The sequence below is a fragment of the Nematolebias whitei genome, chromosome 3, assembly GCF_014905685.2.
Source record: "Nematolebias whitei isolate Nwh7 chromosome 3, NemWhi1, whole genome shotgun sequence".
Lineage (NCBI taxonomy): Eukaryota > Metazoa > Chordata > Actinopteri > Cyprinodontiformes > Rivulidae > Nematolebias > Nematolebias whitei.
The window spans coordinates 9,335,471-9,350,761 of NC_056500.1; the positions used below are offsets into that span (position 1 = coordinate 9,335,471).

Below are 15,291 nucleotides of genomic sequence, written 5' to 3' on the forward strand. Positions count from 1 at the left end.
CTTTTATTCACCCTCACTTTATTTCTGTGACTCGTGCTTGGTGTCGTTTTCTGTAGTTTTTCCTAAACCACAGTACAAGTCCGGCTCTAACTCGGCAAATGTTCCTTGATGGTTGCGTTCCTGTCGGATCCCTCCACCGCACAGTGCTGTGCTGCACAGGATTAAAAAGTGAAATCAAATGCACAGGTTGCAGACAGAGTGTGGCACAAATACCAGAAAGGAGTGGAAATATAACTTGTATCTGAGCTGGAAGCAAAATGAAAGCACACACCCCCTTACCCTCCTCATCATCTCTTTTATTTTGTACTTCTGACCCACTAAATATTGAATTGTCTGTAACAAAAACAATATATGTGTTTAAAAAAGAAGGACTTGAATATGAACGTTCTGTATATCTTAATTAAAACGGGTTGTATGTGAACAAAAACAGGCATTGCCTCCACTCTGGGGTTTAAATTTAAAGCATAGCATTTGCACAGAAGTATCAAGTGGTACTTTGACTTTCCTCGTGTACACTGGTCCTGGTACTAAAGGCTGGTGGACATGTTGTACATATAGACAGGTTGCACATGAGATTATTGTGTAGTAGCATCAGTTCAAACGTTTTTAGTGAGTGGCATCTTCGTTGAGTTGACCACTGGAGTATTGACACAAAGTTCTGTGGTTTGTGCACTTTTTGGTCGTTTTTTCCGTGTCATGGTTGCTTTTTCGTCACTTTAATAATTTACCACTGTGCAAAGATTTAAAAAATATATTGAAAACATGTTTGTTGAAGGAGAATATTTAGTATCAGTTGCTTCTTAAACGCAACAGTGTGATTTTATTTATTTATTTATTTTTGTCTCAGTGGCTCACGACCTTCTTCTCTAATGATTTCTTTAAAAAAATACTTTATGGAGCTGCGGTTGCATAATAAACAACGAAAATATGTTCAAATAAAGCGTTGACCTGTTAAATGTGTATTTTTACTTTGATCTGGGCGTCAAAATGGGATCCTCAGAAGACTTTAAAGCGTTCTCTCGAGTGATTTAAAAGTTTTGTGCTAGATTTCATGGATTTATGGCATGGAAGAATAAAAAAAAGTCACCCTCGCTGGAGTTTGAAGCAGAAATGATACACAGGAGTAACTGTGGCTGGTTGTCTCCATAATAAAGTTCAGAAGAGGGGATTGGTAGAGAATGATGGCATGTGTTGTGATTTCCATAAAACATGATGCAAAAGCGTAGTTGCGAGCGGAACAATATACTTTATGAATTTATTTTTAATAGAATTATGTTTTACGCAAAACAGACCCGTCTCATCTCCGCTCACACTTTGCTGTGGCCCTTAACCTGTCTCACGAGCACTAAAGCTGTACTTTGACTCGTTTAAAAAGGAGCTCTCCTGACAGAAAACATGCGAGTTAAATGTGTAGGTCTGAAAACCGCGAGTCCAAATGTGTCTATCGGCCGTTTAAATTATAAATGTAGGGGCGGCAGCTGAGGTGAGTCCTGTCAGGACTGGACCCAAATAAATATATATAGAGCTTAAATATGGAACAAAAAAATACTTTACTAAACAAGGTTATGACAAGGCAGCCAAAATTTCTACCAACTAAAAGTAAAGAACACGGAGCACTGTGACGAAATGCTGAACTGAAAAGCTAACAGAGGAGCAAACAAGCCAAGAGACGCTAATTAAACCAAAACAACAAACACCTAGGCGATTACAGATAGGGGACAGGTGAGGGTGGCAGACTAGGTAGAAAAACACAGACTGAGGGTAAATAAGAAATGGCACCAAAAACACTGGGAAACAGAACAAGACTTAAAGCAGATTACTAGAATAAAACATCCTGATGCATGCTCAATAATCCAAGTAGAATAATCTAAAAAAGTTAAGTCTGGTCCTCTGGACTACAATAAAATACAAAGAATAAAGACCTAAACTGAACAGGAGATCACAACAGAACTCAAAGGGAAAAAACAAACCACGGAGGAAATAAATAAAACTAAAAGATAAACTCAAGGAACTAAATAAACAGAAAAACACAGACCACGACAAGTACGGAGGTGGACAACAAAACAGCACGGCCATTTTTTAAAGCCGTGCACTCAAAAATATGTAGTGATTTTCAAAACGCAGCCGCACAGTTTTGTAGAGACCACAACAAAAATGCATCTTCCGGTAGATTCATGCAACTTATTTTATCACCACATGGACTTTACAGGGTTTAGGAAGAGAAGGACTGAGAAGGGTGAAAGCCACGGAGGAGGAGTTTAAAACGTTTTTGTAACATGTTAAAAAACAAAACTGGCTTCTTTTTTATATCAACATTAATCCCATATATTTCCGAACCCTGCTAAGCATTAATAGCATAAAAACATTACTCCGAACATCAGCACGAACATGAGTCTGCGTGTAGGACTGAAGGTGAGGGAAGTGGTGAAAGGTTCAGGGTTTAAACTGCAGCTACAGATTGTTATTTTGGTCATGCACGAGAAAACTGAAGGTTTGGGTGGAGTGTGATGCTGGAGAGGAAGGAGGAAAGTTACCGTATTTTTCTGACTATAAGGCGCACTACATTATAATAATAGAATAGAAACAGCCCCATGGATGGGAAATTCAGCAGCAACCGATAAAAAGATTCACACAAAAAGTTCCTAATGTTAAAAACAATATATAAAGAAACAAGATAAACAATATCAATAATAATGTTCAGTATGTATTGGAACATTGATAAGGACAGACGTTTTACAACACATTTTATTGTTGGATGTTGAGTGTGTGGCAGAGTGTGTGTTTTAGCAAAGTTCAGCATGTATTTAATCTTTATTGTGTTTGATGGCGGCAGTGATGGTTGTAGAGTATATAATATATATATAATATAGTAAATAATAATAAATAAAGTGCTATGCGTTGTCATCATTGTATGTTCCCTTACAAAGACGAAAATTGGTTCTCTGCATTTAACCCATCGCAACTGGGATACACCCAGGTGGAGCAGTGGGCGGCTATGCAGGCGCCCGGAGAGCAATCCGGGGTTGGGTGTCTTGCTCAAGGACACCACGAGATGTGCAATGACCAGAGATCGAGCCCAGGACCTTCGGGTCCCGAGTCAGCTGTCCTGCCCCTACACCATCTCGGCCCCCCCAATAAGGTGCAATATCAATGAGCAGGTCTGTTTTCATACATAAAGGTGCATTAAGTGAAACAAAACGGATAAGTCAAACTTCATTCAGCTCATTCACAATAACGACATGAACTCAGTTCGAGGTCGGTGAGCACAACCAGAATTAATACACAAGGCGCACCTGATTATAAGGCCCACTGTCGATTTTTGAGAAATTTAAAAGGTTTTAAGTGCAACTTATAGTCCGAAATATACGTTATTCAGCAGGTCTTTGTAGGTTTACAGAACTGGAGCTATTTAATAGTTTGACTTTCACCCTAAACTGTCTTCCATGCTATAACATGCTGGTTTCTTGCACTTTATTTATTTGTATCTTATTTGGATCAGTTACTGAGGTTTTTTTTATTTTATTTTATTTTTTTGGTCAGCTTTGCTATAATTAAATCTTATAAAGTTGATTTGAGTTAGATGAGAAGGTCATTACCCTTTTCGAAGGAGACGGGCTTTATGAGTTGTGCTTATCAATAAATACCTCTTCTGGTCTCTGCATCACAATCAAAGATAAAGTGTTGAAATGATGTTTCTGTAACTTTGTGTTTTCTTTTTCTTCATTGTGTTTAAATGTGTTTTCTGTTTGATCTAACTAGCTGTTCATCACCAATTTAAAAAAAAAATCTGTTACTGTAAATGTTTACTTTCAGTGTTAAATATGCAAAAACCTTCAGTGTGTTGAAACTAAAGTAGCTTGTTTCTTTAAAGGAGTTATATCAGATGAAAAAGTGGTTTTAAAACTATTTTTGGTGTTTCTGAAAGTTGTTGTTGAAGTATGCACCTTGAGATCCCAAATAAAATTAAAATAATCCAGTGGTTTGTCTCATTTTATACCCTGAATAACTCAAAAGCTTTTTTATTTTTTTGTACTTAGCATCTGATCTAAAGCCACAAACGAGGAGTAATGAAGCAAACATCATGGAGAATAAATGCCTTAACATTTACTGTAAATAAAAATGTCAGGACTCCCAACCTCTGTGCATCTCACAGTTTTTAATTTACCAAAGTAAACTGCAGTCACAGAACTGAACTAGAGAAATTGCATTTCCTGTGAAAATTCAGTGTGAATGCTTATTGCTGAAGAACTTGCTGAAAAACAACTGAAATTAGCTAAACAACAGGCTGAAATGTAGCTGAAATGGAAGAACAAGCCTAAATTAGCTGAAGAAATGAGAAAGAGCAGGGGGAGTGGTGGCGCAGAGGTTAGAAGATGGGCCTGTGATCGGAAAGTCGCAGGTTCAACTCCCGGTACCGTCAACAATAAAATGTGCGTGGAAAAGGTGGAACACCAACACCTGCCTCCACCCTCATTCGCCCCACCCTGGGCCCCTGAGCAAGGCCCTTAACCCCCACCATCTGCTCCCTAAACAGGTCTCTCTTGAAAATGAGTTCTCGTGGCTCAATGAGACTCTACCTGTATAAATAAAGGGTAAATGAAAAAGAAAACTTGCTGAAATAGGTTTAAAATAAGCGAAAATGAGCACAAAAATTGGGAAATTAGCTAAAAAAGCTGAATTTAGCAACAAAAAAATGCTGAAAAGTAGCTGAAAAACAGAAAGAAACTTAAAACGCCAGAAACAAGCTGAAAGAGCTGAAATTGGCTATAAAAAGGGTGGATTAAGCTGGAAAAGCTAAAATGAGCATAAAACAGTTAAATACTAAAGCAGACATAGCTGAAACTAGCTAAATTAAGCTGAAAGGCACTTAAGCTGAAGGTAGCATAAATAAGTTAATTAGGCTCAAAGTAGCAGAAATTAGCATGAAAAACTTGAATTTATCTGAAAACAGACAAAATTGACTAAAAATGGGTAAAAAGGTAAGAACAAGCTTAAATTAGCAGAAGAAAGCAGAAAGAACACGTTTAGCAGAGATGAGCACAAAAAAGTGGAAATAATTTGAAAAAACTGAAATTAGCAAAAAAAAAAACCAGCTGAAATGTAGCTAAAAAAGCAGAAAGAAGTTGAAATTTCCAGAAGAAAGTAGAGAGAGCACATTTTTGTTGAATTAGGATGGAAAAAGTTTAAATGAGTGCAAAAAATGTGGAATTACCGGAAAAAGCTTAACCGGTAGCATAAAACTGAAACAGTAGAAAATAGTAGCTGAAAGGAGCATAACAAGCTGAAATTAGCAGAATGAAGTTGAAGAAGCACAAAATTATTGTAGTTAGCAAAAAGAATCTAAAAGGAGTTGAAAAACAGCTGAAGCTGAAAGTAGCTGAAAAAAGTTAAAATTTGCACAAGGAAGCTGAAAGAAGCCGAAGCAGAACAAAATGTGAAAGGAGCAGTAAAAGGTTGTAAACACATCTAAAGATTTTAAGGATGTCAAATGAGCTCAATTCATTTACTATGAGAAAAAAAGTGTCAGAAAAGGCTAAATATTTCAAAAAGCCAAAGTTACACCAATAACAAAAGTCACAGTAGGATTGTCCTGAAAGAGCCGAATGTCTTGATTTATGGTTTCTAGAAACAGCTTGAAAACTGCGGGACAAGAATTGCACCGAAAATACACGGAAGACAAATGGGTCACAATAGTGTGAATGTTTCATAAGCATCTACACAACAAGAGCACAACACACCCACACAACACAAACAGGACTTGGGTTGTGACTTGACACTAAATGACATGAACACAGTCCACACAGAGGAATCACCTTCACCTTCTTGTTGCATCAAATCAGACGGCCGGTTCTACAATGAGCCGCCGGGCCGTCCAGGAGAAACACAAACAGCTGTCACAAAGACGTCAGATTAAAGATTAAAAGTAGATTAATCCCTTATCATTGAGTGAGTGCAGATTGTGAATTATACAATGACTATTTCTCTGCATGAGTACAATCATAGAAGCACGTCCTTCAGGTGGGTGACGTCTTCTAACAGACAAGTGATCTCCAAAATCAAACATTATGGAGTGAAACTGCAAAATAAACTCGACAAGCGACGAGAGCAGACCCAGACTCAGCTCCACAGAGGAGATATTACGAGTTCAAAACTATAGTTACTTTATTAAAATGGTCTAATTGGAAAAATACGCCAAATCCTATAAAATGGGGGGAAAAAAGTTGCATAAATGTTTTGAGAAATAATAGATACGCCTAAACTTTTTATTTTTTAACAAATTAATTAAAGGGACGCGTCATCTGCCTCTCTTCCACTCTAATATCCACCCAAGTCAATGTCTTTTTTCTTATTTAATTATTATGAATAATTTGACCAGTTTATCAACTTTCATACATGCAAACCTAATTTTTAAACGTGAATTCAAAGTGAACAACCTAAAACAACCAGCGTTCTGTCAGAAAAACAAACTTTTAAACGTGTTTTCCTCTTGTTTTTTAATCAAAGAGCTTCTGAGTCAGAACAACCCCAGCAGTTCTGTTTGAACACAGCAGAGATTTATTTGACCTGTTTGACAGCTTGTGTTTCTTTGACTCATTGAACGCACTAGAACTTAGAAATTTAATTTAATTTTTCTTACGTCAATGCAGGTGTTCGGTTCCTCGATGCTGCAGAGCCATGTTGGACAGGGAAACCTAATTAAACAAGAAAAACCTGCGATCCTAAATAAAGTTTTACAAATTAAACCACATGTTTGGTTAAGAATCAAACAAGTCGCCTTAATTAAGACCTCCGATTTCTTTAGTCTTAATGAATGAGAACGCTCAGTGCATCATTAAAATATTTCACATTTTATCTAAAGATGTAACAAACATATGGACTCGCCATGGGACTCAGGAGTGAGTGATGCTTGCACAACACCTGGCTGATCAGCTGATCTTTAATCTCCTGGGAGGAGCTCTCGGTCCTTGTTTAATCTCAGTGCAGGGAGGATGTTTCTGCTGAGACCAACATGAAGCTTCCAGAGCTGCTCGTCGTGGTTTTCCTCCTCTTTGCTGGTAGAGATGGTTTTGGGAAGTCTCATCCCAAACCAGCCTGTCGGTATCCTCCTTCTCAGTGGTGCCATTCTCTGCAGATAGCCATAGAATGCAAGGTGAGTGTTAAATATGATACCATTGAAGGTAATATATATATATATATATATATTATTTATTTAACTGTGCTGTGCATTTAGTACCGACTGTCAGGGGTCTGCAGGCTGCAGCTCCTCATCTCCGACTAAAAATAACACGAAAAGAGTCACAGAGTTAAATTCACAACAAATGACGGCACTTTTAGCAGTTTCCTCATTCCAAGTTCTTTAAAAAGTGTTGAAACTTTCTAACGGTGCAGTTGTTCTCTAAATCAGCAGGAAGATTAAAGCTTTTCGACAAACGCCAGGCAAGATCGCTGTACAAGTAGAAAGTGTGCATCTGCTGCATGATGTTCAAACTTACACCTAAGTTCTGTTTTATAATCAAATGAAAATACAGGTCTGACTTAAAAAACAGATTTCGGCCTTTTGAAAACCTTTTTTTGAGTGATTAGAAAAAAACATCTAACAGCCTGATCAAACTTAGTAAATGAATGCTTTATCTTAATTTAAAGTCTCGAGCTGATTTCTGTGGCTCGGTACAAATTTATATTTTGCAGAAAAGATGGTCATTTTTCAGTCCTACAGCTTGCAGAAGACTTGGACGACGTGATGAAACGACGCTGCTGTAATTTAATTAAAAACTGATTTAATTCATCTTTGCATGAGAAACCTTTAACTCTTTGAGCAGTTTTTTTAAGTATTCGAGAGAACAACCTTATTCTGTGTTGCTCCAATAAGCGTTGCTCACTGCAGAGTTTAACGTTTTTTTTTTTGTTTTTAGTTCTGGTTGGTGCTTAAATGAAAGTCATGCTTTAGAAATTGAGCACCAGAGGGTTTTCATGTGACCAAGCAGAGCAGATGTGGGTCAGGTGGTCTGAGCAGAAAATCCTCAGATTTTAGACGTTTGTTTTGGATCTTAGATTATTTTTTATGAATCTTTATATAAAAAAATCATTTACTTTTTTGTATTTAGGTCCAGAAGCAGTGCATGGAGCTTAATGCCATCAGGCCAAACCAGATGGTTCCCCGGGTGTCTGTCACTTTGTACTACGAGAGTTTGTGTCCAGATAGCAGATATTTCATCACCCAGCAGCTGTTCCCCACCTGGATGATGCTGCAGGACATCATGTCCATCACCCTGGTGCCCTACGGGAACGCTAACGTACGTTTTGCACCCCTCCATTGTCTTCTAGCTGCTTTAGAGGGACCATTTTGATCATGAGCTGCACCCTCCTCATCTTTATCTTCATCCCTTTGCAGGAAATTTCATCAGAAACTTCTCCCTTCACCTGTCAGCACGGAGCACCTGAATGCAGAGCCAACATGATTGAGGTTTATAAGCAAACGTCACCCTTATCTTTAGTTTTTATAAGAATGCAGAGATGTTAGGCTGATCAGAGTCTTCCTCAGGCCTGTGTCATCCATTTAACTGGGAACGCGCTCGCACTCCAGATCATCTACTGCATGGAGTCCTCTGCAGATGTCCTCAGCGCTACACAGCCAGTGGGTATGCATCTTTTTTATTTAATTTTATATGATTTACAATAACTGCTTCCTCCATGTCAAAGTGTCTCCAGCTGTACGCTCCCTCTGTGTCCTGGTCCAGCGTTGACTCTTGTGTGAACGGACGTCTGGGGTACCAGCTGATGCACGGCTACGCCGCCATAACCAGAGCTCTGACTCCTGGCCACACACACGTCCCCTGGCTCACTTTCAACGGGGTAAATTAAACGCGTGTTGAATGATAGATGTTACTTCATGAACTGTTGGACGGTTTTAATTCAACTTGTTGAGAGTAATCATTGGCTCTACAGCTGATTCAAGATGATCACAAAAATAGGAATAACTCAATTTTACAGATATTGACCAAACATTTGAGTAGTTAAGCCATTTACAACACAATGTGACGCCTTGCACGAAGTCTTTGTCATTTTTTTTTACATATTGGTGTAAAACTCAGGCATGAAAGGCAACATTCATGCCTTCAAATAATGATAAAAACATGAATCTGTGCCTAATGGGATGTGATTGAAGGTCATGAATCTTTGTGTTGCAGGAATACACAGAAGAGAATGAAGACAAGGCAACCTCGTCACTCTTTCTTTTGGTCTGTGAGCTCTACAGGGTGAGAATGGTCTGCTGTAAACATCTGCACAACTTTTCTCATTATATTTGGGGTCATGGCTTTGTGTGCTGAATTTTCTTGTTCTCCACAGGGCCTGAAACCTCCGGCCTGCACCGGAGCTCCAGTCAAACTGAGCAGAAGCTTCTGCTGAACACAATAAATTCACTACAGCATGTCTGTATTATTATTACTATTATTATTACTATTACTATTATTATTACTATTAGTATTACTATTAGTATTATTATTACTATTATTATTAGTAGTATTAGTACCATTATTATTATTATTATTATTATTATTACTATTATCATTATTATTATTATTATTATTATTGCTATTATTATTACTATTATTATTACCATTACAGTTACTATTATTATTATTACTATTAGTAATAATAATAGTAATAGTAATAGTATTACTATTATTATTACTATTACTATTACTATTGTTATTATTATTACTATTACTATTATTATTATTATTACTATAACTGTTATTAATATTACTGTTACTATTACTGTTACTATTATTATTACTTTTACTTTTATTATTATTATTATTACTATCACTATCATTATTATTATTACTATTAGTAATAGTAATAGTTACTATTGCTATTACTGTTATTATTACTATTACTATGATTATTATATTATTATTATTATTACTATTACAATTATTATAATTATTATTATTACTATTATATTACTATTACTATTATTATTAATATTACTGTTACTATTACTATTACTGTTACTATTACTATTATTATTATTATTACTATTGTTATTACTATTACTATTATTATTATTACTATCACTATCATTATTATTATTACTATTACTATTATTATTACTATTACTATTATTATTACTATTAGTAATAATAATAGTAATAGTAATAATAATAGTATTACTATTATTATTACTGTTACTATTGCTATTACTGTTATTATTACTATTACTATGATTATTACTATTATTATTATTATTAATATTATTATTACTATTACAATTATTATAATTATTATTACTAGTATTGTTACTATTACTATTATTATTAATATTACTGTTGCTATTACTATTACTATTATTATTACTATTACAATTATTATAATTATTATTATTACTATTATATTACTATTACTATTATTATTAATATTACTGTTACTATTACTATTACTGTTACTATTACTATTATTATTATTATTACTATTATTATTACTATTACTATTATTATTATTACTATCACTATCATTATTATTATTACTATTACTATTATTATTACTATTAGTAATAATAATAGTAACAGTAATAATAATAGTATTACTATTGTTATTACTGTTACTATTGCTATTACTGTTATTATTACTATTACTATGATTATTACTATTATTATTATTATTATTACTATTACAATTTTAATTATTATTATTACTAGTATTGTTACTATTACTATTATTATTAATATTACTGTTACTATTACTATTATTATTACTATTACTATTATTATTATTACTATTATACTACTACTACTACTACTACACTAATAATAATAACACTAATAATAGTAACAATAAGAATTTTTATTTGTTTAGCACTTTTCTAAATACTCAAAGATGCTTTACATGAGTTAAATAAATAAATATAATCAACAATGCATAACACATAAAATCACAATTAAACATTTAAAAAACAAATTAAAACATTAAAAGCAATTTTAAACAGGTGGGTTTTGAGTTCTGTCTTGAAAGTGGAGAAATTGGAGCAGGCACGAAGCTGTTGGGGCAGCGATGGAGAAGGATCTGTCGCAGGTTCGGAGCTCGGTCCTACTCAGGAGAGACAGAAGGTTGGCATCGGAGGAGCGGAGGGAACGAGAAGGAGTGTAGTGATGGAGTAGGTCGGTCAGGTATGGAGGGGCCAGATTATGGAGAGCTTTGAATGTGTGAATCCAGTCCGAGTTTTCCTTTGGACGTGTGATTCGAATGAAAGAGTGGAGTCGAGAGGAATACCAGGAATACGAATGAGTGGGGATGGAGTGAGAGTGATGTGGTCAAAGTTGAGGCAGAAGTTCTGAGTGGACTTGGTAACACTGTTTGGACCAATTACGAGTACGTCAGTATTTAATTTGAGAAAATTGTGCTTCAGCCAGATTTTGATGTCAGTTAAGCGATGGGTGAGGGTGGAGTGGATTTATCCTACAGGAACAGAAGTACCGTATTTTCTGGTGTACAAGTCGCAGTTTGTTTTTTTGCATAGATTTGTCAGTCCTGCGATTTATATGCTGAAGCAACTTATATACATTTTTTTTTTCCATATTCATAACGCAATTTTTGACTTGCGCTTTAATTTTCGAAGAACTGCAACGGCGAGTCCTGTGCGCGCTCGCTTCACTCAGCTGGTGCAGGCGGAGGAACGCTGGAGAGCTAGCGACTCCGGCCGTGATGGATTGATGGCGCCGTCCAGGCAAAATGAAGCTGTTGTGACAATTAAATAAACGCATCATAAACGTGACGGGTCAGCGGTGACATAATAAACGTGACTTATACTCTGGAGCGACTTATACGCCAGAAAATATGGTAAATGTAGCAGTAATGCTGAATGTGGCTGTATTGAAGAGTGTTTACGTCAAGAGGCTCTTTATTTTAGAAGTTTGGCACAATTTCCTTTTCAAATGGAGAAAAAAGAAATTGGAAACACAAGCAGGAATAAATTTTCATATAATTTATTGGCATTTTTCAACAGAAAACACCCTGAACTCCCGAGGTTCTTTTGGCTTCGAATGCAAAAACAAAAATAATTTTCTTTGACAAACATTGGAGTGGCAGACTTGTACAGAACTGTAAAATATACTTGTTGTTTTAGGCTCCAGGACATAAAATCAAATATTCTGTTACAGTACATTTTCTCGACACATTTTAAAGAATAAATATTAGACATTTGCACGACACAGAGGCTGGAGAAACTCGAGACGACGTGAATGAAGGCAGTTTGAACAGAAGCAGGAACACTCCTGCCTATAAACACATTTAACACTGAGTGGCGCCGCTGAGCCACGGTGCTGAAATTATCAGGCTGATTTTTATTTTCCTCACACCTGGAAGAAAAATGAAGGTATGAAAACTGAAAGCTTTAAAGAATCCCACACGGTGAAAATGTCATATTTGCAAATCTTTTCTGTTATACGACCTTGTACCAAAACATTAGATCTATATTAAAGATAACATTTTTAGCTTTCACATGCAAAGGATTAAAAAAAAAAGAAGAAGCTAAAAATCAATGTTTAATTTGAAACATTTGAAGGCTCCTTTTTTACTTTTTCTTTTTGTTAAGAGAAAAACATTTTAGAATCCAAATCAACTGGACGGAATATCCTATAGAGAACAAATTACTTTCCTTTTTGGCCAACAACACTTCAATTATCTCTTGTTTCTGGCCTTTTAGAGCTGGTAAAACCTGTTGAAGGAAAGCTAAACTAAATGTGACATTTGCATCATGTTAAGGTCTCTGGTTCAAATCCTAGCTAAAACAAAGGGTTAAACATTTGATGCTGAAAATTAGGGATGCAGGATATTATCGGCATGGTATCGGCCAATATTAGCGATAAAGTTAAATATCGGACATCGGCCATTCCATCAAAATAACTCAACAATATAAAAGGCGCTGTGTATATACAGTATACATAAAGTTATGACACCATTGCGTTTAGATTTGTAAAAATCCACAAATTTGCACTGTTTGAGCGTTCTCATTGTGTTAGAGGGTAAATGTCATGAAAAAATTGGACATTAAACATAATCCAAGTTGAAGTGTTACATCATTTTCAGTCTCTTTTTTTGGCATCTGTATTTGGTAGCTGGCCAAATTGACAAAGATCTTGCAAAATAATGTAGTATTTTAATTCCACAGCTGAGAAAGCTATGTAGTCTGTAATAGGTCTAGAAAAATAATAATATTGGTATCGGCTAAATAAGTTTCAACATATCGGATATTGGCCAAAAATCCAATACCGTGCATCCCTAGTGAAAATTATATTAAAACATGTTTGGATCAACTCAGGAGTTCAAAATAAAAAGACAAAATTCTGTGCGAAGTCCCTGCGATTTAATATGGCTGAAGTTTAGAAAACCTCTTCAGTCACTTCTCTCAAGAGAAACTTGGTAAAAATGGATGCAGGATGAAAAAAACAGTCTGAGGATCAGCGTCTAAAAGCAGCACAATGTTCCTTTAACAAAGGCTTAACCCGCTCCTACAACTAAGGCTCACCAACAAAGTTTACTACCTTAAAACAATAAAATACTGTTCGACTAGTGTTTTCTACAACCAGGAGGTAAATCGTATCTTGTGTAGTGCTGGATTCCCTCCAGATTATTCTACCTCTGTGACAAACACTGCTCTGGACTCGATGTGAACTTCTTACAGCAAGAACATGAAACTACACATTTTTAGGTCTCGGCTATCAAAGGGCTCAACAAACTGCTTCTAAGCTCCACTAAACCTACTCGGATGTCTGCTTTAAATACTGGTAATAACATGTGCCATTTGTAAAAACTAACACTACAAAGTTAATGACGTCGATACAATCATCAGTTTAAAATCTCTAGTGTAAAAATGTACAGCTTCGTAGGCTGGCAGGTGTGTGTCTGTGTGTGTTTCCAACACTTTAGTCCTTGTTGAGTCCTTTCTACCCAACGTGGCCCATAACCTGATGGGACGCGCTCGGTTTTATTTGAGTTACAGGAAGCGCAGTTTAGTCGAAACCTGTTTTAACTCAGATTTACTGCAGGACCTGCCGGCAGGGCGAGGAGGTGCACGAGGATTGGATCAGGAGAGATCAGCCTGCTTTCGCTGTGCAAGGAGAGTGAAACGAGCCGGGAAGGCAGCTCTGATTTATATTTTTATCTCTTTTTATCATAGAGGACAGCAGTCGTTAGGGAAATAAAACAAACGCCATTCCACATATGATCTGCAACATTTAACTCTTGACCAGTGTTATTGAAACAAACCGGGATTCATGCGCATTAATTAGGACAAAATGTGAGCGGAAAAGTTGCTTTCACTTTTTCAAATGAAATCTTGGGTAAAGCACTAACTTGCATCATCTAGAACAGAAGTCTGCAACCTTTTTGATCAAAAGAGTTATTTCTTTCCCTTCGGTCACTAAATAAAACGTCTGGAGCCGCAAAACCTGCTACAACTGTGATTATCAACTGATGGCCCATGGGCCACTGAGTTTGTTGGAGGGCGGCTTTTCTGGCCAGTGGGGGTGACATTATAAAACTAAAATTACATCATGAATTTTAACATTGATTGATATTTTTTACATCTTAAGACAAAAAAGACCATATCATGTAAAGAAGGAAAATAATTAGTTTATACCGATTCTGATAAAAATTTAAACGCTGAACTCTGCGGAATAATAAGTATTGGGTGGGGCTGAAGGCATGTAATCCAAAGGTTGCGGGTGCGAGCCCAGTTTGCGTCAGCAAGGGCATCTGACATAAAATAAATTGCCAAATCATTCTTGCAAGTGGTGACTCCTGAAGAAGGGAGCAGCCGAAAGAAACTTACTACGTACTTCAACAATTTCCTGCGGGATCAGTAAAGTTCTTATCTTACTAGTAGTTATTGGGTATTTTAGAAAAATTTGACAATAAAATTGCCAAAACTAGTCTTTTCTGTTGTGGGTATAAAAATCAATACAATTAATTTCATAAAGTTTTGGTCAAAGAGCCGCCGATGAGGGACTAAAGAGCCACATGTGGCCCCAGAGCCGCAGGTTGCAGACCCCCGATCTAGAATAAATAAAGTAAAATGAGATTAAACGCAGAAATCAAAAATATTTTTTAAACCGTTTTCGTTTTACGAATACTCCTACTTTTTTTTGTAAACGCCGTCAAATCGAAAATGATTTTAGAAAGTAAATTTTCCATCTTTAACTTAAAAAAAAAAAATCACTATAATTAGAGTTATAAAAAAAAAAAGTAATTAGGAATTAAATCTTAGTTTAACCAGCTGAAATACTTACT

The 15,291-nt window shown here is 35.9% G+C and overlaps 1 protein-coding gene across 1 annotated transcript; it reads left to right on the forward strand.

Moving 5' to 3' along the window:
* The first annotated feature begins 6,978 nt into the window (after window positions 1-6,978).
* Window positions 6,979-9,408, forward strand: LOC119407693 (gamma-interferon-inducible lysosomal thiol reductase-like). Its single transcript, XM_037674513.1, has 7 exons — window positions 6,979-7,150; window positions 8,106-8,294; window positions 8,393-8,464; window positions 8,543-8,635; window positions 8,701-8,853; window positions 9,189-9,257; window positions 9,349-9,408. Exons 1-7 carry the CDS (start codon window positions 7,010-7,012, stop codon window positions 9,406-9,408), a joined length of 777 nt encoding a protein of 258 aa, XP_037530441.1. The 5' UTR covers window positions 6,979-7,009.
* Window positions 9,409-15,291: the final 5,883 nt, after the last annotated feature.